Source organism: Pipistrellus hanaki, assembly GCF_964339955.1.
Source record: "Pipistrellus hanaki genome assembly, chromosome: 7".
Taxonomy (NCBI): Eukaryota; Metazoa; Chordata; class Mammalia; order Chiroptera; family Vespertilionidae; genus Pipistrellus; species Pipistrellus hanaki.
The window spans coordinates 88,549,118-88,571,233 of record NC_140509.1 but is presented as its reverse complement, the minus strand read 5'-3'; the positions used below and the strand labels follow the sequence as shown (position 1 = coordinate 88,571,233).

At 45.3% G+C, this 22,116-nt stretch overlaps 2 protein-coding genes across 4 annotated transcripts; one reads left to right on the top strand and one right to left on the bottom strand.

Annotated features, from left to right (window-relative positions):
- The first annotated feature begins 1,555 nt into the window (after nucleotides 1–1,555).
- PDCD2 (programmed cell death 2) lies at nucleotides 1,556–9,490 on the top strand. 2 transcript variants are annotated; one of them, XR_014795532.1, is made up of 6 exons: nucleotides 1,556–1,876; nucleotides 2,369–2,611; nucleotides 3,278–3,409; nucleotides 5,846–5,949; nucleotides 6,506–6,611; nucleotides 8,191–9,044. XR_014795532.1 is itself a non-coding variant. In XM_084889975.1 (6 exons), the coding sequence occupies exons 1-6, from the start codon at nucleotides 1,588–1,590 to the stop codon at nucleotides 8,347–8,349; spliced, it is 1,041 nt and encodes a 346-aa protein (XP_084746101.1). In that variant the 5' UTR covers nucleotides 1,556–1,587; the 3' UTR covers nucleotides 8,350–9,490. The 2 variants fall into 2 exon arrangements, 1 of the variants encoding a protein (XP_084746101.1); XM_084889975.1 differs by having other exon boundaries at nucleotides 6,498–6,611; nucleotides 8,191–9,490.
- Nucleotides 9,491–10,302: 812 nt separating this feature from the next.
- Nucleotides 10,303–22,071, bottom strand: TBP (TATA-box binding protein). 2 transcript variants are annotated; one of them, XM_084889977.1, is made up of 8 exons: nucleotides 21,505–22,071; nucleotides 20,498–20,690; nucleotides 18,338–18,729; nucleotides 16,017–16,104; nucleotides 15,185–15,276; nucleotides 13,143–13,310; nucleotides 11,865–11,959; nucleotides 10,303–10,862 (listed from the first exon to the last, which is right to left on the bottom strand). In XM_084889977.1, the coding sequence occupies exons 2-8, from the start codon at nucleotides 20,549–20,551 to the stop codon at nucleotides 10,783–10,785; spliced, it is 969 nt and encodes a 322-aa protein (XP_084746103.1). In that variant the 5' UTR covers nucleotides 20,552–20,690; nucleotides 21,505–22,071; the 3' UTR covers nucleotides 10,303–10,782. The 2 variants fall into 2 exon arrangements, with proteins under 2 accessions (XP_084746103.1, XP_084746102.1); XM_084889976.1 differs by having other exon boundaries at nucleotides 21,921–22,071.
- Nucleotides 22,072–22,116: the final 45 nt, after the last annotated feature.

The following is a 22,116-nucleotide window of genomic DNA, read 5'->3' as shown; positions in this document are numbered from 1 at the left end:
GTAAGAGGATTGGACTGCAGAGACACAGCAGTAGCAGCGTGAACTTCCCGATGCTGATGGTTGTGCCAGAGAAGGCCCTGGTTTATAGGAAATTGCCCCTGGAATTCGAGCGAAAAAAATCATAATATTTGCGGGGTCACAGGGTATCACACGGGTAATTTAAGATTGCTCGTGAAGAGACGTCTCTGTGCTATACTTGTCACTTTATTGTAGTTTTACTTTAGGATGGCTTTAAAAAAAAAAAGAGTTTAAACGACGCAATTCCAGAGATGTCCACAAGTCGGCGACATAACATCACAAAAGTGGGTTACCAGGTATATAGATTAATAATGGGGATTTTTAATTTAATTTTTTTTTTTTTACCATAGATGGAATTATTAGTAATGAACTAAAACTTCCCGCAAATGCTTTTTTTTTTTTGGCATTAAACTCGATATTTCAGGCGTTACAATATCTATGATGTTAATGCTTTCAGAAAATATGACCTGAAGTTGAAGAGTAGGAGCTCCTCAATGTCTCCATCAGTCTTTTTTCCTCTTTATAATCATTGCTAGTCGCCCATCTCGGGATATCGCAAGCAAGGTCCTTTCTGCCTCTTCCTCTTCTGGGGGCTCCTGGCCACCTCTCTTCAATCACCACGTACCCCATCTCTGTTCTCACCTGACTTCTTGAGAATGTTTAGGGGGCCCCGCCTCCTTACCCACAGGTCACAGGTAAAGGAGTCAGGCTGTGGGCAGCCTAGGGCTCTCTTTTTAGCTCAGCCCTTTTAACTGCTGTGTGCCATCAAGGAAGTCGCTCGCCCTCTCTGCTGCTCCTCACGGGAGTGCGGGGAGATTGTGGGCGCCCCACTTGCCCTGAGAGCTTTCTGCTCCCTCGTCTGCACCCCCACCTCACCACCTTCTGGACCTCTTGCATGGACTCTGGACGGCCACTGCTCTCCTGTCTCCTTTAACCCCAGCTTAAGAATTTTGCCAAAGGGACTGCTGACAGGTGTGAGAGCGGACGACAGCCAACCGGGGAGATGGCACCCCAGAAATAGGTCCATCCAAGGTCTCCAGGGGGCGGTACAATGCCATCACCAAGAAGTGGACACGTGAGCAAGGGGTAGGGGCACGTGATCACGCAGGCACAGAACAAGGGGGCAGGGCCACATGATGGGGAAGGAGGCAGGCGGACAGGGAGTTGGGGCAGGTAAAGCTGACCTCCAGCACGAAGCCTCACACTGAACCCTAACCCTAAAGCCCAGACCGAAGCCTAAACCCTATCCTTTAGCCCTGGGCCCTGACCCCTCAACCCTTCCCTCTCATCTCCAGTTTTTGCTCTCACCCCTCCTCAGGGCGCTCCCACGGCCCTTCACCCCTGCCCTGACTCTCAGCAGCTCCGCGAGCACTCGGCCCGCAGACGCCAGGGCAACGGGAGTGGGCACGTGTCCACAGCGGGTGCCCGGACTACCGCCTGGGCTCACAGACCCTGGGAGGCCCCCAGGCCTGACACCGGAAGTCAGTCACACAATCGCTTCCGGTTGGCTTCCAAAGCGCCATCCGGGACCCGCCTTCCGCCTTCCGCCTTCCGCCGGGGTGGCACTGCATGCGGATGGCAGTCGTGCGCGCCGGGGCGGCGGAGTTGGGCTTCGCGGAGGAGGCGCCGGCTTGGCGGCTGCGCAGCAGCCAATTCCCCAGCAAGGTCGGCGGCCGGCCGGCGTGGCTGGGCGAGGCTGGGCTGCCCGGGCCCGCGGAGCTGGCGTGCTCGCTGTGCGGCCGCCCGCTGGCCTTCGTGCTCCAGCTGTACGCGCCCCTGCCGGGCCGCGCCGACGCCTTCCACCGCGGCCTGTTCCTCTTCTGCTGCCGCGCGCCGCCCTGCTGTGCGGGCCTGCGCGGTGAGCGGCGGGCGGGGGCGACCAGGAGCGGCAGGGGAGGGCGGGGCGGGCTCCCGGGGTTCCCGGGGTTCCCTTCCCCGCCCTCCAGCCCCGGCTTTTCTTATCCCGCCGGTACTCTGTGTGCTTGCTCATGTTTAGACTTTAAAAGGGTCCGTTTTCAGAAAGCGGTGTCCCCAAAGCTTTTCTGCATCTTTTCGTCTGTTGGGCTCAATGGTAACTGGATTGACTGGCTCAGAGATCAGAGAGCCAGCTCGCTGCGGGTCCCAGACTAGTTTATAGGTCTGAAGACTTTCTTGTTCTTTTCCACTTTCCCCCGTCTTTCATAAGTTCTCCGAAAGCAGAAATGGCCTTCTGTTTGTCTTTTTCATTACTGTGTGGAATGGAAGCTAAGTGATTTTAATTGACATACTGTTTTATTTAAAAATACAATGTTCTCTCTATATCTCTCTCTCTCTCTTTTTTTTTTTTTTTTTTTTTTTTTTTTTTTTTTAGTTTTTAGAAATCAGCTACCCAGGAAAAACGACTTTTACTCACATGAGCCGCCTCCTGAGGAGCCTCCTCCAGAGGCGGGAGAGTCCGTGTGCCTCCAGCTCAAGTCGGGGGCTTACCTCTGCAGGGTGTGCGGCTGCTTAGCCCCCAAGACGTGCTCTCGGTGTCGCCAGGCACATTACTGCAGTAAGGACCATCAGGCTGTGGACTGGAGGTCCGGACATAAGCAAGCGTGCGGACAAGCAGGTGAGTCCATCTTTTTAAATTTCAGCTCAGCTTCATAGCACCTACCAACTCAGATTTTTATCAAGTTATAATTAGGAAAGCTCAAATACTTCTCAGAAGTTGGGTGTCGACAACACCTTTATGAAGGAAGAGCTGTGAGCCGTGGCCAGTGTGGCGTAGTTTGTCTTCTGGTGCAGGAAAGGTCTCCCTTTGGATTCCCAGTCAGGGCAGTCCAAAGGATGCATCTTGATTCCCAGTAGGAAGAGCTCTGAGATTCTGCCCACTCAGTTAGGTCTCATAGGAGTAGCATTTAATGTATGGTCTACAACCCAAAATATTTAAGCTATATATATTAATTAACTAAGAAAAGGTGTTACTATATTGGAATATACTTTATTTATTTTTAAAAATATATTTTATTGATTTTTTTTACAGAGAGGAAGGGAGAGAGATAGAGAGCTAGAAACATCGATGAGAGACAAACATCGACCAGGTGCCTCTTGCACACCCCCTACCAAGGATGTGCCCACAACCAATGTACATACCCTTTGACCGGAATCGAACCTGGGACCTTTCATTCCGCTGAGCCAAACCAGTTTCGCCTGGAATATACTTTAGAAATAGCACATTGGTAGGCTGTTCTTAAAACTAAGTTTTACTGATGGTGCAAGTTACTTTTTTTTTCAGATAACTTGGACAACACAGTTCCAGATCACAACTTCCTTTTTCCTGAATTTGAAATTGTAATAGAAACAGAAGATGAGATTACACCTGAAGTTTCAGAAAAAGATGATGAACCAGAGATTATAGGGAGCATGGGTAAGGAGTCAGTTTCAGAACTTTATTCATTAAGTGATTGTGATGGTACATAATGCTTGAAACAGCGGGCTCAGAGTGTCCAGAGTGAGGTACTGACAGAAAAGCCAGCTAACTTTGGAGGCTGCAGTAACAGAACTTAACAATATTGCCTCATTTGACAACACCCTTCCTGTCCCTCCCACCCTGACACATGTTAGGCACATTCTGGATCCATAAAGGTATCTCAGTCAGAGGAAGTGTGCAGGTAGCATTTCGGTAGGGCTGCCCAGGATGCTAGGAAATTGGTAAGTTCATCTGGGTCCAGTCTATTCCTCAGAGCAAGATGGTGTACGTGAGAGAAAGTGGGACACTTTTTTCTTTTCTTTTTTAAATTGATTTTAAATATGATTTTTGTTGATTTTTAGAGAGAGGAGGAAGGAGAGAGAGAAACATCCATTTATTATTCCACTTATTTATGCATTCATTGGTTGATTCTTGGATGTGCCCTGATTGGGATGGAACCCACAGCCTTGGTGTATCAGAACGACACTCTAACCAACTGAGCACCCAGCCATGGCCAGCAGGCCCTTTCGAAGTGAGAGGTCCTTCTTATTGACCCCAGAGAGGGCTGTCCAAGGTTGATCCTTATATAAATTTAAACGGCAGACCTCAAATGCATTGCGAAAAGCTAATTTAATAAAGCAGTTAGAGCATGCACCTTTAGTGAAAAATCAAAGCAAGCAAACCCATGCATGTGGCTTAGGAAGTGTAGACAGGCTCTCGGCTAATCTGCAGAACCAGTTGGGTGGGGGTCTGAGCATTGTGTACTCTGCTGTCTATAGGTTCCAAATTCCTCTGCTGGATTTTTTTTTTTTAATATATTTTATTGATTTTCTTAGAGGAAGGGAGAGAGATAGAGAGCTAGAAACATCGACCAGCTGCCTCTTGCACACGCCCTTGGCCGGAATCGAACCTGGGACCTTTCAGTCCGCAGACCGACGCTCTACCGCTAAGCCAAACCGGTTTCTGCCCTCTGCTGGATATTTTGATGCAGATCAATTCTCAAAGTCCCTGTTTTCTTTATTGTGGCCTTCCCAGAATTCATGAGAAGTACCTGGCAACTTTACTTTGCCAAACCCGGGATTGCTGGCTTCTCTGCTTGGGGAGTAAAACGGCCCTTTTTTCCTTTCCCCTCCCCCTCCCTTTCTGCATTCTCTCCTTAGGGAGGTTTTTTAAGCATTGGCTCTCAGTCCTTGGCTGGGGAATATAAAGGCTTGTTAGTTACCTGCTGACTGCACATTGCCCGCACTGTTCGGCCTTGTTTTAACTTTCCTGCCTTGGTTCCCCTATTCCTCCTGCCCGGGGACCCTGTAACATAACCAGTTTTACACACTTTTGTTACTTCTCTAGAGCTGATCATACTCCAGAGCCTCTGCTGATCAGATACCTAAGAGGCTGATTGGGAGCAGCACTTATTCAACACTTTGCACCAAGGGCTTCTGTGCATGACCTCAGTAAAGTCACAATTAATTCGCAACCCCATTTTGCAGTGAGGACTTTGAGGTTCTGGGTGTAACTTGTTTTAGTCATGTAACTGACCCAAGTTGTTTGAGCTCACATCTCACTTACTAGAACTTGAGCTCTTAAGAAACACCACATAATTAGATTTTAAATTAGAATGTTGGCTTACTGGTCAATAGTTCATGTAAGGGCATCAGAAATATATAGTAATAGTTGTCACAAAGACTACCTGCTGTTGGGGACAGCAGTGGTGCAGGTGGCTGGAGTCCTAGGAGCTGAAGGTGTAGAGGAATGAGCTGGCAGGACAGCTTAGCAGGTGGGCCAGCTGGGAAGAGAAATGTGAGGAGATTGGAAGTAAGAGTCCAGCTGCATAAGGGTGATAGTGATAAGAAGGGCTCGTGGCCCGGCATGGGTGGCTCCCTAGTTGAGCATTGTTGTCCCATGATCATTGAGGTCCTCAATTTTATTCCCAGTCAACACGCATGCCCAGGTTGTGACTCGATCCCCAGCCAATTGCTGTTTCTCAACTATATTTCCATCTCTTCTCTCTTCTTTCTATAAAATCAATAAAAACATTTTTTTTTTTTTTTACAACAGATGGGTTCACATTTGTTGAGTGTCCTAATGTGTGCTAGGTACAGCTTCCTGAGCCCAGGACTTGGGTCTGTTCTTTTAAATTTGAAACTTTAGTGAAGAGAAGTAATTACCAGGAAGGAACCTGGGTAGTGAATAGTGCTTCACAGGGCACCCGGAAATGCAGGTGGTCGTGCAGGAAAAAAAATCTGAAAGAACTTAAATAGGGAACATCTGGCCATCGCTGTCTGATTCATTCAAAACTTAGTTGGTTGTTTGAAACTGGTTGCCCTCGAGTGGTTTGAATTGTTGAGTCCTGGGGATTATTTCTGTTGATGTAATGGTTGTGTTGATGGTTTTTAGGTGAAGCACCTGTGGACGAACTGGATTCCATGGCAAAACATGAATCCAGGGAAGATAAAATTTTCCAAGAGTTTAAAAATAAAATAGCCCTGGAACCAGAACAGGTAAAGTAGAGCTCAAATGGTTCCATCTTGTGTTCTGTTAGGGTGTCATCCTTAGAAGCTGTCTCATCACAGCAGCCCTATTTTTCTTTGGGGTGGGGGAGGGGGCATTGTGAGAATGACTATATTATTCACTCCAAGTCTTCTAGCATTTACTGTGCAGTTGGATCGTTGCACGCAGACACTTTAAACAAATATAGTTGCCTTTATTGGAAGAACCTTGTACAAAACGCATGTAACTACAGGATTACCCAGCACCCTCGCCCCCCTCATAACGTGTGAATGAGCATCTATGTTCCCCAAGACCTCCCCAGCAGCAGTGGGCCAGTGGCACATCTGCTGCCTGAGCACATGTGACTGCTTTCACCCAAGCATCCAGCACAGATGACAAGATTCAGATTAAATTTTGATAGCCTGAATTCCAGAGGCTGGATTCATTGCTTTGATAACATTGAAAAGGAATTAACTTTGAGAATGTGTGTGTGTGGGGGGGGGGGGGAAACTCTTAGGTGAGATGTGGGTGACCGGAATGTGATCCTAATTGATTTTAGATTCTCAGGTATGGTAGAGGGCTTGCCCCCATCTGGATCTCAGGTGAAAATGTCCCCGAAGAGGAGAATATTCCAGACTGCCCCTGTGGAGCCAAGAGAATATTTGAATTCCAGGTATGACCTTAAGTAGGAATAATTTTACTAGGTAATTACCCTGCTTTGTGTCTTTAAAACATTACAAAACTTTACCAAAGTAAAGTATGCATGGGGTCGGAATGGTATTACAGGAATAGCCCCACCATGAAATTCAATAGGTTCCTGCCCCACCTCAGGGCTTACAACTGTCTCTTACTGATTTATCTGGTAGTTTTTTCATCTCTAAGTAACATGACTTTCCTGTTATTTGTAATTTTCTTAATGTCCAGACATCTGTGGGCTTATACAATAATGAGGGTTTATATGTGTTCGCTTTTACCATCTGGTCCACCCCCACCTTCCAGTGCTGATACAGCATTATTTTCAGTGTCTCTCTTTTCTTGGTAATTTTAAATAATACAATTTCCACTGATCAGGTCTGACAATGTATGTTGTGAGAGGAGTGTTTCAGAACTTGCTCTTTTTAGTGTTGATTTGTGGATTTGTTAGGAAAACAAATGCATGTATCATTAAGGCACATTAAGTATCATTAAGATAAATGTTTTTTCAAAAAGAGGTTGTTAGCATCAGAATCATTTTGGGATTGGGTGGAAATCAATCCTCTGTGGATTAAGTAACTTTACAGAGTGGTAGGTAATAATTGTTTTGGGTAAAAGGGGAATTACAAGGACTGCATCCAACACTGGTTGGTTCTAATCCCAAAGCTCTTGATGCTGAGTTGAGCTGCCAGTGTATGTGTGTGTGAGCGTGCAAAGCAGTTTCCTATTGGTGGGGCAGACCTTCACTCTTCCATCCAATTGCTGGCCTCCTGAGGTCCCTTTCTCTACAGACATCAATGAATTTTCTTTTTGTATTTATTATACTAGTGTTCCTTCAGTCATTGCACCAGCACCTGCTGTTCAAGTGATAGAAAGTAAAAGTTTCATAGATAGAAGCCTCAGTCCTATTTTATGGCACAGCCTATATAATAAAACCCTAATATACAAATTGACCGAACAGCAGAATGACTGGTTGCTATGACAAGCACTGACCATCGGGGGCCAGACGCTCAATAGAGGAGCTGCCCCCTGGTGATCAGTGTTCTCCCACAGGGGGAGTGCTGCTCAACCAGAAGCTGGGCTCACAGCTGGCAAGCTCAGCAGTGGTAGCTGGAACCTCTCCTGCCTCTGAGGCAGAGCTAAGAAACAGTGCTAAAGAGCAGCAAACCGAGTGGTAAGGAGCAAGGGTCCCGGACTGCAAGAGGGCACAGGCCGGGCTGATGGAACCTGCCCCCCCCCCACCCAGTGCACTAATTTTGTGCACCAGGCCTCTAGTTATTAATAAAATTATTTAGATAACCAGCCAAGCCAAATGGATCGGCCAGTCTTATATTTGAAAACTTCTTTATCAAATGGAAGTGAAAGATGCCAAATGAAACGGGTTCTGAGGACAGAGCTGCAAAATATTTTTACAGTGTGCATTCATTATGTTCATTGCATGTCTGTAATACTGTGTAGCATGGAAACTTTACAGCTCAGCATCAGCCTGGCAAGGAAGGTCTGCTGAAGGAAGACGGTGCTCCTCGCCTGAGCAGGTCTCTGTGTTGTCTTCTTCTCAGGTCATGCCTCAGCTGCTCAACTACCTAAAGGCCGACAGGCTGGGCAAGAGTGTTGATTGGGGTGTCCTGGCCATCTACACCTGTGCTGAGAGCTGCAGCCTGGGCACCGGCTATACAGAGGAATTTGTTTGGAAACAAGATGTAAATGATACACCTTAAAGACAACCTCGAAAAGCCTTAAAAGTGCTCATAACCTCTTAAATCTTGCAATTCCAATTTTAGGACATTATCCTAAGGGAATAATTATACCAGAAAGAGAGGTACAAAGATGTTTTAGGCTTTTTCAAAATCTATAATAAAAAAAAGTGTAATACGCTTATTAGACTGGATAACTAAACAACCTTCCAGACGTCCTTCTGGACAAAGCTGTGGGAGCCGAGGCAGTTAGGGGCAAGCAGGCAGGTTAGTGTTTAGGAGCCAGTGGTCCTGGATTGCAAGAGGGATGTCCAACTGTGGGATCAGGCTTAAACTGGCAGTCAGACATCACCTGAGAGGTCCCATATTGCAAGGGAGGGTGCAGGCCGGGGTGAGAAAACCATCTATGCACAAATTTTATATGCCGGGCCTCTAGTATCTAAATATTAGTGAAACAAATATGTCCAGTAACTGGGAATTACATAAATTTTGGCCTGTCTATGCAGTCGAAAGCTGTTTTTGATGCATACCTGCATGCACATCCGGTAAAGTACAAATCTGAACAGATACCAAGATACAAGTATAGATGGTATTCCTAGTATGATCATATATATTTTTTCAAATATTTGTACATCTGTGTATTTCCTTTTTCTAAGTGTTTAGTTTAATGGTTTCACACATGTTGACCTGCAATAGAATAAAACTTTAAAAAGAAAATTGGGTCTTTTGTGAAGAGTGAGAGGTGCTGATCTACAGGAGGTCATGTCTTGAGCCACCCCAACTCTTGTCATCACCTGCCATCTCCCCTGCCCCCGTTCCCCTCATTCCCCTCAGACCCTCCTTCTTCATGTACAAATACATCACGCAACTCAGTTGCCTCTAGAAATGTCAAAACATTTTATGGCTCCTGCAGAGGACATCCATCACTGCTGCCAATCCATCCACTGCCACCGACCTCTGCTTGGCCAGACTGCCTGACCAAACAGCCCATGTGGGGGAGCAGCCCACTCACCATGCAGCGGGCACTGGCTCTGGCCCTTCCAACCTCCAAGAATTCAGAAAGCACAGCAAAAAATATGCTGTAATGCTTCTGATAATCATATTTGTGGTAGTGTATCAGACTGTTGTGTGTATAATTGAAAATGACGGGGATATTTTAACTTACCATCCCATGTGGTTTTTTTGTTTGTTTTTAATTGATTTTGTACAGAGAGGAAGGGAGATAGTTAGAAACATCGATGAGAGAGAGTCATCAATCAGCTGCCTCTTGCACACCTCCTACTGCGGATATGCCCGCAACCAAGGTACATGCCCTTGACCGGAATCGAACCCGGGACCCTTCAGTCCCCAAGCCGACGCTCTATCCATTGAGCCAAACCGGTCTCGGCCATCCCATGTGTTTTTAAACATGAAAAACTTTCAGTGTGGAGGATAATAAAAGTATTCCAATGAATATGAGGAAAAGGGAAATGACTAGAATTTCATCATCTGCAACCGCCTAACAAGAGAGAGAACCAAATATTTGATTCATAACAGAACACACACTCAGCCTTGACAAAGGGGGTCAAGCATCTGGATGCAGCCCCCAACTGCAGGAGCTGAGACGGGACACAACCAAAAAACGAATCAGCAAATGGCCCAACACAAGGGAGGATACACCAGGCAAATGGCCTGAAATGTTAAGGAAAAGAGATGAAGGGAAGACTTCAGGAATAAAACATGTGCTGGGACAGGGTTAGTGCGACTCACAGGCAACATCTCTGGGAAACGAAGAACTCCGTGCATGACCACGATAGACATGTTTGACGGGTAACCTTAAGCCTCCGGCCGATTGTTCCTTTCCCATTGCAACAGACAATGGAATGTTGATTGAAACAACAAGCACACACACAGTGGTTTCAGGCATTATATCTAAAATACAACCTTTTAACAGTAGGACCACATAAATCTTACAAGGCATTTATAGCATCAACCTAACTTTTATAAACAGCATTTATTGTACAGAGTATGAGGAGAAATATTTACAGCCATCCATGTTCATTAATACATCTGTCCTGCAATACTGAGAGGGCGGAATGTGTGGCACAAAAATAAACCCTAGGATTACAAATTAGAAAAACAACACTTGTAAAAAACATTTTTACTTTTCTGGTAGAAATATAAAAACTGGTTTATGGGGAAGAAAGCAAAAAAAAATTAAAAGTCCAGTCAATTGAAGAGGTGGCTTTAACACCAAAGTTTTGTCCCTTAAACCAACTTGTCAACAGCAGTAAGAGTTTAAAATTGAAAGCTAAATCTAAATAGGCAGGCAGCACAGACCAGCACTACAGAAACACCTGGCGTGTGCCTAGGTGTACATGCAGGCTGCAATCCACACGGACCCAGGCCACCCACACCACCACTTAAATGTACCAAACGGGTGTGTTTTTACAAGTGGGTGGGAGGGCAGGCCAGCCATTACGTCGTCTTCCTGAAGCCCTTGAGGATGGGGTAGATGTTTTCAAAGGCTTCATAAATTTCTGCTCTGACTTTAGCACCTATGAAGACAAGTGGGGTATTGATGAGAGTCTAAAATAGCATTTCTTAACTTATTAAGAGGCAATTTTATGATTTAAAACCACTAACAGAAATCTCTCCATGAGTTAGACCAGGGGTCTTCAAACTACAGCCCGCGGGCCACATGCGGCCCGCAGAGGAGTCTGATCCGGCCCGCCAGGTTTTTTGGACAGTGAGCGCAGCCGAGGTGTTACAGTAGGAATTAGTTCATATAGTCTGGCCCTCCAGCTCTCTGAGGGACCGTGATCTGGCCCCCACTTTAAAAAGTTTGAGGACCCCTGAGTTAGACTAACAGGCACATGCATTAAAATCCTACATATTAAAAGGGTAATATGCAAACTGACTGAACAGCAGAATAACCAGAATGCCCACCACCCCTAGCACCAGCCAGCCTGCCCCCAATGGCCACCCCACCAGCGCACAAATTCGTGCACCGGGCCTCTAGTATTAATGATAAAACCCCTTGTCAAAATTTTGTTTTTAAAGCAGTTTTCTTAAAGGGCTTTTTAAATTATTAAAGCGACACCCTATGTGACTCAGCCTCCTCTCGGCAGGCATCACAGTGCTGGTCCCTGCACCAGATCAGGGCCACAGGCACAGTAACAATGGCTGAATAGTATTCCCCAACTGCTGCCTCCCACCAAGCTCCTCCAAATCTCCCTTTGTTGTCTCAAAATCACATGCTGATACATGCAAAGGCTTTAAGGAACAATTTCCAACTAAAACTCCATCTCTTATCCAATGCGATGCCCATCTTCTCCCCTGCCCACAAGTCAAGACTGGGCTGAAGGACCAGCAGGAATGGGGTCTGATTTTCTCTCCTCTCTGGTACATTTCTTGCCAGCATGTTTGGGTGGGAGGAAAGAAAAGACCTCTGCAAGTAGCTATCAATGGTCCCAACTCTGTGAAATTACTTCTCACATGGAAAAAATGACATTCTTAAAACTTTAAAATCTCAGACACTACTTCCTGTTACAACTTACCTGTTAATACAACTTTTCCAGAAACAAAAATAAGAAGAACAATTCTGGGTTTGATCATTCTGTAGATTAAACCAGGAAATAACTCTGGCTCATAACTAGAAGGAAAACAAAGAAAAGTTTATAAATTAAAAGTTGCCCATGCTTTTAAGATAAAATGAAAACCTGTATAAGCAAAAACATGAAAATACAGCTATTATAGAAGGCAAAGCCTAGCTCCTCAAGTAGCATCAAAGGAGAGGGGGCAGAAGGCCAGGAAAGCCAACCGGTAATCTGCACCTGAGGATTAAATAACTCTCTAATGAGGGTGGATTTTCTGACAAGAATGAGAGCTTTACATAATGTTCTAAAGTCTCTCTGACCCTTACCCAGTGTTATTCTGGACAAGTTTAGGGATACCATTGCTTCTCAATCTGACAGCAACATTCTGCCTTTTAGTCATTCTCATCTCATCTCCTTACACTGAAATATTCTCTAGCTGTTGACCCTGGTCGGGCATTTAACCAGTGCTGGAGCAGATACTGGGTACAGAATGAACCTTTCCCTGACTCCGCTGTTTGGATGCTGTACTCATGTGTGTTATTCTAAACCTAGAAATCTTGTGTCATTAGTTCAGAGACTGAAAACGGGATGTGTATGTCGCTAGCAGAAAATTCAGGAAGGTTTTTCTGAGGAAGAGGTGCTCAAGTTAAAAATGTGAGTAAGAGTTTTTAAAGCAAAAGTGAGACTATGCCGGGTATAAAAGTGGAATGTGCAAAGGCCCTGGTACCCCAAAGGATACATCAAGCCTGAGGGGTGCCACAAGCAGGTAGGCTGGGGAGGGACCATGTGCCTGGCAGTTCTCGGCAGGAAGCAACAGCAGAAAGGATATTCATGTCCTTCAACCATGCCCTTTACTGCTGGACCTGATAACGGCGAGTAGACTGAAAGGGGAAGGTTGATGCACAAGGTGGTGGGTTTAACCAGCTAACTGGCATGCATCCAAAACGGAAACCATCTATATGTCTATAGATGCTTATGGCGTACAAAGGATTAATTCACACATCTGAAATATAGTCACTGAGCAATATGACGATGGAACAGAGAAGGGAATCAATTTCATGGTAAAGGGGGTTTTCACGTCACCACATGCAGTGGGCAGAAGGCCAGCGAGACCCAGAGGCATCACTCCGGCCATCGGGAGAAACCTCCACAGTAAGCACAGTGAGAGCTACAGACAGTTTATTGTGCACTTTTGAACAGACTGCTGCCAAAAGCAATCCCAACACCCTTCAGACTCACCTACTGAATTGTTGGTGGGTCAGAACCAGGCCTTCTAACCTTATGGGGAATTTCACATCGCAGCTCCCCACCATGTTCTGAATCTTGAAGTCCAAAAACTTGGCTGGGAAACCCAACTTCTGCACAACTCTGGCGTACTTTCGTGCTGCTAGTCGGGACTGCTCTTCACTAGGGAGAGGGAAAAGTGAGCTGTTCATGCTCAGAGCCAGCTGACATAGTTATTGAAATGAGCGGCTTTAAAAAGTGTGAACCGGTCACCCCTTCCAAATAAGAAAAAACATGTGCAGACACAAACAAATTTAGAAAACCAAGCCTACAAAAATGACCACCTTTCCAATTCACCCCATTACTACCAGCCACGAGTTTACAGATGTGCACATACAATCACCAACATGACCACTGGCTGCTTTTGTATTTTAGCTCACAAATTCCTACTAAAAGAAAACAAGTATCATTTTGATAGGAAAATACTGATGAGGTTTGTACTTAAAGAATGCACACACTAGTTCTACCCTATTTTATGTCCATTTCCATAACTCACCTGTGGATAAAACTGACTAAGAATGCAGAGTTTATGTAGAACCCAGTGAATGACAGCAATGATACCACCCTAAACAAGACTCTCAGGTTCAAGGTTAGGAATGACAAAAATTAACTATACACAGTCTTTTTTTTCTTTAATAAATGGCCGAAACGGTTTTGGCTCAGTGGATAGAGCATCGGCCTGGAGACTGAGGGGTCCCAGGTTCGATTCCGGTTAGGGGCATGTACTTTGGTTGTGGGCACATCCCCATGAGGGGGTGTGCAGGAGGCAGCTGATCGATGTTTCTCTCTCATTGATGTTTCTAACTCTCTATCCCTCTCCCTTCCTCTCTGTAAAAACTCAATATATTTAAAAAAAAAATTTTTAAATGTATGATTTCTTTATCTTGATAAAATAGTCACCCACACAGATACCCACTGTTACTTCTGAGGTACAAGACAGCGTGGCTGTGGTGAAGGCAACACATGGAGCATCCACTAGGAAACCCCACGTTCCCATGGCATCGTCCCAAGTAAAACAAGCTGTTAAAGACACCGGAATGAAGTGTGACGTGGAGCCAGGACAGATCCACGTCTCGCCTTCTGAAAACACTTTGAGACCAGAGCCAGAATGTCCACACCCATGGCTTCCTTAAAAGACAACTTTTAAGTTCCGAATTAGCAAAAGCTCTATAGCCCCTCTGTACGTTAACACCTGCAAGTGGCATCCTAAACTAAACTTTTTATTTTAGGAGTTTAGTTTACTTCATTTGTGTCTAATTCCCCTACTCCTGTGTCTCCTACCATGTCTGTGGGCTGCTAGGCTTAGACCCGTCAAGGCATTCGAAGAGGGGCTCATGGCACACTGAGGCAGAGTATAGGCAGCAGCATTTGGCATGAAGGTGCACAACTCAGACAGTCAGAACAAACACCATCCCCACGAGGGCAGTGGCATCTGTCACCACGTCACTGCCAGAGCCAAGGAGGTCTGTGCTCATCCTGATTTCTAGGGGATGAATTTGTGTACAAACTTTTTTATACAAAGGAATCCTTAATAGTTGTGATGTAATATTTTATCAAATACACACAAAATGCAACTGAATTGTAGGGAAATAAGCAATGGTAACATATGTCCAAAAGTCATGCCTAAGTTTTATTTTTTTATGGATTCTTAAAAATTGATTTTTAAAGAGGAAGGAAGGAAAAGGAAACATCAACGTGAGAGAGAAACAGTGATAAGTTGCCTCCTGTACACGCCCCAACCCGGGATCGAACTCGCAGTACAGGTATGTGCTAAACCAGGAAAAGAACCTGCCACCTTTCAGTGTATGAGATGACACTCCAATCAGCTGAGCCAACCAGCCAGGGCCAGGCCTAACTTTAAAAAAATGAAATTACTGCCGACTAAAGTGATTAGAGCCAACTACTGTAGTAAGAAAGCAACAAAAGTATTTGATTCAAGCATCAGCCTACCACCGAGGACACACAAACAACAGACAGAACGGCCTCTCCGCACCTACCTCTTGGCACCCGTACACACCATTTTCCCGGAACTGAAGATCAAGGCTGTGGTCCGGGGCTCCCTTATTCTCATGATAACAGCAGCGAACCGCTGGAATGGTGGAGAGTCGTTAGGGCGTGAGGAAAACTAGACTATGAAAGCTAAGAAGTTCTGTGCACAGCCACCATAGCACCCACATGCGCCCCCAGGCAGGACCTCCCGCCACCAAGCAGGGCACAAGGTTTCCCATAGGAAGCAGAACTGTGATGACCTGTATATTCTTTCCTACATTCCTATAAGATAGGGAGTACTTGCAAATCTTTTTCTTAAAAGTTTTTTTTTTTTTTTATTGATTTGAGAAAGGGAAAGGGAAGGAGAGAGGGAAGGAGTGTGGGAGGGAGTTAGGAGGGGAGAAAAACATCACTGTGACAGAGACACATTGATCTGCTGCCTACCATAGGACCAAACCTGCAATCCAGGCATAGGGCCTGACCGAGAATCGAGCCAGGGACCTTCCAATGTCTGGGGCAAGCCTAACCAATTGAGCCACACAGGCAAGGGCTCAATTTCTTTTTCTTTTAATTACATGAGGTCCTCTACTTCTACCTTATATTTAATGCTTCCCATGACTAGCTTCTGTAACTATAAACTTTGTTTGAAAAACCTTCACCTCCAGAGCAGTTAATAAGGCAGAATACAAACACATCAATACCTGCGGAAGTGACCTCCTATTTCCAGTTGTATCTCAGAAACAGCATTTATTAATTATCATGGCACAAACTTACTGATCTAGGGATCTTGAGAAGTAAAGTCCTGTATTACAGTGCGAAATACATTGAAATTGCTCTGACCTTGGGATTATATTCAGCATTTCGGGCACGAAGTGCAATGGTCTTCAGGTCAAGTTTACAACCGAGATTCACTGTGGATACAATATTTCTGCAAAAAAATTTAAAAGAAAATGTGATTTATTCATTTAACTTTTACAGGATGAGGTGTTAGATGATTATCTGGAAACCTGATTGTTTCATTCAAACTAATTCAATTTCATGAAATTTAATTTTAATTCAAATTTTAATAAACTGACATTTTTTAAGTGTCTAAAAAGTAACACATACCATAGTGAGCATTTTACATATACTGAGGCTTAAATGGGGTAACCTACTCAGGAGACACGTGGCTCCTCAGAGCCAGAGCTGGGAGCTGTCTATCCAGAGCCCTAGCCTGTCACCGAATCCGATGCACCTCATCTCTGAGCTCTGAACCACCACCACTGCTAACCCTAAGACCACTGCTTACAAAGAAAATGGGCAGGCGTGACTTTCTCAGTCCTCTCAAAATAAGTATCCTATGGAAGAATAACAACTCAGAACAAAGGGGGGGGAAAAAAACCTGTTTGGTTCTGCTTAACTCACAGTAAATCAAGAAAAACAGACAACCATTTATCTATGCCCAAGACTCCCATTTTCAGTATTCTCGTATCATTTCATGAATAACTTACAAAAGAAAAAATATGCTACAGCGAAAAACAACTTTATTACAAATTTTAATAAAAATTTATAAACAGAGCCAATCTAAATTTTTACTCTACATCTTCCTGGTCTTGAAAGTGTAGACTTGCTATGCGTAGTGCCCCCTGAATAAAACTATCGTGCATGGGCCCGGCATCACTGTCCTGTGCTCAGTGCACCCAGACTGCAGACACACCTCCTGTGGGTGCAAGTGCAGAGCTGTGAGGCACCTAGGAATGTCTTCATCTCCATGTCACCCATTTCCTTCCAATCAACTTCAATACACGCCTGCCTGTAACACTTGTCCATGTGTGAACTCAGTCAAGTAAATTTTGGTGCATCTATCACACACTTAGTCATATAACAATTAAATGTATTCTTTTCTTTTTTAAATCCACATCCGTGATATGTTTTTCATTGATTCTAGAGAGAGTAGAAGGGAGAGGGAGAGAGAGAAACATCGATTGGTTGCCTCACTCATGCATCTCAACCAGGGATCAAATCTGCTACCTGGGTATGTGCCCTAACCAGGAACAGAAACTGCGACCCTAGGGTGCACAGGACAATGATCTGACCACTGTGAACACCAGTTAGGACTTAAATGCATTCTTTATTCCCATTTTGAAATTGTCTTAAAATGCACATAACAAAATTTAGCACCTTTACCATTTTGGTGCACTGCTCAGTGGTGTCCAATGCATTCAGTGTTGTCCAGCCGCCGCCACCATCCACCCATTCTCTAAACCCGTTAGATACTTCCTCCTCCCCACTGTATCAATATATTGTATCCCCCACCCACTCCACCCCCCTCACTCCAAATCCTGTTACATATAGAACCCACTGCCTTTTTTTTTTTTTTAATATATTTTTATTGATTTCTTACTGAGAGGAAGGTAGAGAGATAGAGAGCTAGAAACGTCGATGAGAGAGAAACATCGACCAGCTGCCTCTTGCACACCCCCTACTGGAGATGTGCCCGCGACCAAGGTACATGCCCTTGACCAGAATCGAACCTGGGACCTTTCAGTCCGCAGACCGACGCTCTACCACTGAGCCAAACCGGCTTCGGCTAGAACCCACTGCCTTTAGGCAAAAGTCAATTTAGGGAAAGAACAGCCATCCTCAGCTTGTGTGAAAGACAGATCTTCAGCCCTCATATAATCCTATATAATAAAAAGCTAATATGCTAATTAGACTAGACAGCAGACAACCTTCAAGAACAACCAGTGGGCAGAGAGTGGGGCGACAAGGGCCTACTTATGCACAATTTTTGTGCATCAGGTCTCTAGTAACCAATGAAAACCAAGGACCACTATGAACCATGTAATTCTATGACTAAGTAACTAATCATACCAAAGACCAGCAGCATGCCAAGGGAAGGAGCTTCTATCTGGCCTGAGCAAACCAGCTCTAGGAAAATGTCTACAAGAAAATACACAAAGGATTCTGCTGGTCCAAGAGCATAGACACAAGCTGACAACTTGTTAAGCTGGGAGAGCTTCTCACTGAGGGTGACTCACTAGGACAGCTTTGCTTCCCTCCAAAGTGAGACAGAAACTGCGATCCAGAGTCACTGTGAGATCCACGATGCCTCTGAAAACAAAGAGCAGCGGCAGGCTCCCAGGGACCCTCCCAGGCAGCAAGAAGACACAAGTACTCACTGCAGCTGTGGCACAATCCCCGAGCTCTCAGAGGCTGGCGTGGCAGGCGTGATGGGGGTCATGGGGGTCATGGGTGAGGGGTATAGGGGTGTGGTGCCTGGCAAGGGTGCAGTGGTAGTAAGAGTCTGTGAGTGGAAGAGCTGTGGTGTCTGTCCTGAGGCCCCCTGAGGAGCTTGCTGGGATGTTGACTGCTGCACTGCGGCTGTCACTGTTGTCACTGCTGCCGCCTGCTGCTGCTGCTGCTGCTGCTGCTGCTGCTGTTGCTGCTGCTGCTGCCGTTGCTGCTCCTCCAGAATGGACAGACTGTTGGTGTTCTGAATGGGCTGTGGAGTCAGCCCTGTGCCATATGGCATCATTGGACTAAAGATAGGGATTCCAGGAGTCATGGCGCCCTGTGGAGAGTCAGAACAGTGGGTTAGGCTGGTTGGTGCTGCCAGGTGAGAGAACGGATGAGATGTGTAAAGACAGATGACTTCTGGTGTAAATGCAGTTATTGAGCATTATTAGGGAGGAACTTGCTGTTCTTTCACACATCACTTTCTTCAATTACCATAACATAGTAGGTAGGAGCTCAGGTGTGAAATCCAAATCTGCTACTTATTACACATGAGAACTAAGGAAGTTGCTAAATCCTTCAGGCCTACCTAGGAGACAATAATGCCCTGAGATTGTTAGAAAGAATCAGGGAGACCACTGGGGTGACCCCACATCCTTGTTTAAACTATTATCCTGCTGACCATCTGGGTAGCACCCCATTTCCAGCTTGGATGATAAATTACATGGTTACCCTAGAAATATCCACTTACAGCGTCCAACCAGATGACAGGCACATGGGAAACACTGAGTGCTTGCAGTGGTCATGATGATTATTCTAGCACTATTAAAAAAGGTTAATCATTGCTCTCAAAAGGTTAAATCAACAAAACCAAACACATTTATCAGAGAATATCGATTTACTTTCTACTCTGCTTCTCAATACTTCTAGACATCGTGACAGTTATTAATCGCCCCGAGTCTTACCAACATCCCTCTGGGAAGGGAAACACATGCTCTTCTTTCTTCTTTAACCACAGATCTTATTGGCAGATTAGCCAAGATCACAAGCACATTTTCCCAACCCCCAGTCCAACCTTTTCCTGACACCCACATCCATGGAGACTGTGGAGCCAGCAGAGCTCGTGGCGGCTGTGAACCTCCTAAAGCCGCACCTGACAGTTCTGCATGGAGGGATTCCGTTTCCATTATATTTTCAATAAGTGCAAGACCCAAACAAAGAACCACAACCCTTTTCTGCTCTGCCACTTTATTTGGCAGAAAGCATAAACTAAAAATGTGTAAGACATTTATGTCAAACTATCTCACCAACATGGTGGCAGAAAGAATAAGAGAGGACAAACTACACACTGTGGCCCCGAGTACAGACATTATTCCACTGCCTCTACCACTAACTTACATAAAAATGCTAGCTAGAGCCGAAACCAGTTTGGCTCAGTGGATAGAGAGTTGGCATGGGGACCAAAAGGTCCCAGGTTCGATTCCGGTCAAGGGCATGCACCTTGGTTGCAGACACATCCCCAGTAGGGGGTGTGCAAGAGGCAGCTGATCCATGATTTTCTCTCATCGATGTTTCTAACTCCCTATCCCTCTCTCTTCCTCTCTGTAAAAAATCAATAAAATATATTTAAAAATAAATAAATAAATACTTGCTAGAAAAAAATGCAAGCTACATTAACCTAAAAAGACTACAGCTAAGGTTTTGAAAGGTCTGCTTTCTTTAGGCCATGTATAAAAATGAGCTAAAAACAAATAAATGACAGATATACATATAAAAACAAGAACTATGCAGTAAAACACCTTATGAGTTAAAGTAGGCAAAGATCTCTCAGACAAGACACAGAAGACGAACCATGAAGCAATGCTGATAAAGAGGCGAGAAAAAAAAATGATTAACTTCTACTTTCAAAAAGACAACATCAGGAAAATTAAAAAATAAACCACAGACAGGGAGACAACATCTGCAGGACAAAGACACATTTATGCTTCCACAGAGACTCTGCAAATTACACATGATCATGCCTATTCAAAGCCTAGGAGACCTTCTCAACAAGATGTGAATGGTTTAAAGAATACCAATCAACCTTCAAGAGCAGATGCTGTTACCTGAGGGGAGGCCAGGCCCTGAGCATAGGGCGGCAGGCTGTTGTTCTGATCCATGGCGATCCCTTTTTTCTGGGCAAGTCAACAGCCTCTGCACTGGCGCTGCCTTAGCAGCTGGTCTTTCCCGGGAGCATCCCCAGCACAACTTCCTAGCAGCTCCCGCAGTTCTCAGTTACGTTCACACCTAGATGCTGCCCTGAAACGTTGAAGTTTGATGTGAGAATATCCATAAGCTCTACAATTTTATAAACCAGTTTCATGGTTACATACCGCCCCCCCAAAGAAGCATTTTATCTTTAATACTGAAAGTTTATTCCTTCCATGTTGCCTGTGATTGCATGCAAAACTACCAAAAGGACAAAACTGTCTTGTTACATGTTTAATTTAAATACTCCTAATGTTCAAAATTAAGGTATCATAATCAGCACTGAAATCTTTTGGGGAAAAATACCCAGAGAAAACAAATACCCAAGCAAACTTTATGCCTGAGTTTACTCTATGTACACAGCCCTATTAGGCCAATTTCAGGTTCTTAAATATTCCAATTAATTTTATAACTTCAGTGTCTTAGGCATTGAATTCAATAAACATTTTATTGGATCCAATACACTTTAGTGTGATCACTTATTGACCTGCCACTTCAGTAAAACACTGTAGAAGCTGTCTGTTTTATGTAATAACTTTACCTCTCTGGAAGACATAAATACAAAGTGTATCTATCTGGCTTTCCTTAAATTACTATTTTTTTCTTGGCTTAATTTTTGAAGTAACTTTTAGACAAAATAAGTGACTCTGCTCAAAGACCCCGTGTTCTGTTCCGTTCCATTGGATGGGCTGTTGCCCTGGGATCCGGTTGAATCACTAAGTTAAGTGATGATCACACACAGCACCTCGTTGTCCCACAGGATAAACGTGTGGCATTATCACTAGACATCAGTTTAAACATTATCTAATAGGACGTTCTCACTAGACTTGCGGGTCTTAGTTACAAGTTAAAAGTCAAAACCCACATGCACTCAAGCATGAGCTGCTGCAGCGCAAACACTGACATTTCCAGAACGGACCAAAGAATCCGATGATCACTGTGAGGAAAACGGGCCACACTCCTGAAAAACAGGCCAAAAACGTGAAAACGAAAATCCCGCTTCAGAAAGTGTCAGAGATGTGAAAAGTTTCTTTTTGGACATCGTTACTCTAAAACCTCAGAAGTGCTGCATATACAAAAACGAAAAGGAGAGACGGCGGCAGCACTGGAGGACCCGGCCCCGCGTCCGCCCGGCGTGACGGCGGGGGGCGTCGGCTCCAACGGAGAGCGTTCCCGCGCGGCCTGGGCGCTCATCCGCCTCCTCCGGGCCTCCAGGCGGCCCCGTCGCAGGGTCGACTTCGCACGGCCCTGGGAGGAGAGAAAGGCCAAGGCGGCTGTTACCTGGGGCCACTGCTGACGCCAACACCACCTGCGGAGGCCTAGTCTAACGGCCGGCGGCCCAGGCGCCCGCCGCGGCGACCCCGGCCGACCCTCTGGAGCTCCCGGCGCACGTTTATAACGCCACTTCCGCCAGTGCACGCTCGGCTTCAGCGCGGGGCCACGCTCGGGGGGCGGTGCTGGGAAGTGTGGGCTTGCG

Coding starts and splice junctions, on each gene's coding strand:
- PDCD2 (XM_084889975.1), top strand. CDS start 1,588: ATGCGGATGGCAGTCGTGCGCGCCGGGGCGGCGGAGTTGGGCTTCGCG. Junction 3,410..5,845: donor AGAGATTATAGGGAGCATGG/GTAAGGAGTCAG, acceptor GATGGTTTTTAG/GTGAAGCACCTGTGGACGAA. Junction 5,950..6,497: donor TAGCCCTGGAACCAGAACAG/GTAAAGTAGAGC, acceptor AATTGATTTTAG/ATTCTCAGGTATGGTAGAGG.
- TBP (XM_084889977.1), bottom strand. CDS start 20,551: ATGGATCAGAACAACAGCCTGCCGCCCTATGCTCAGGGCCTGGCCTCC. Junction 16,105..18,337: donor GGGATTGTGCCACAGCTGCA/GTGAGTACTTGT, acceptor ATTTTTTTGCAG/AAATATTGTATCCACAGTGA. Junction 15,277..16,016: donor ATGCTGAATATAATCCCAAG/GTCAGAGCAATT, acceptor CCACCATTCCAG/CGGTTCGCTGCTGTTATCAT.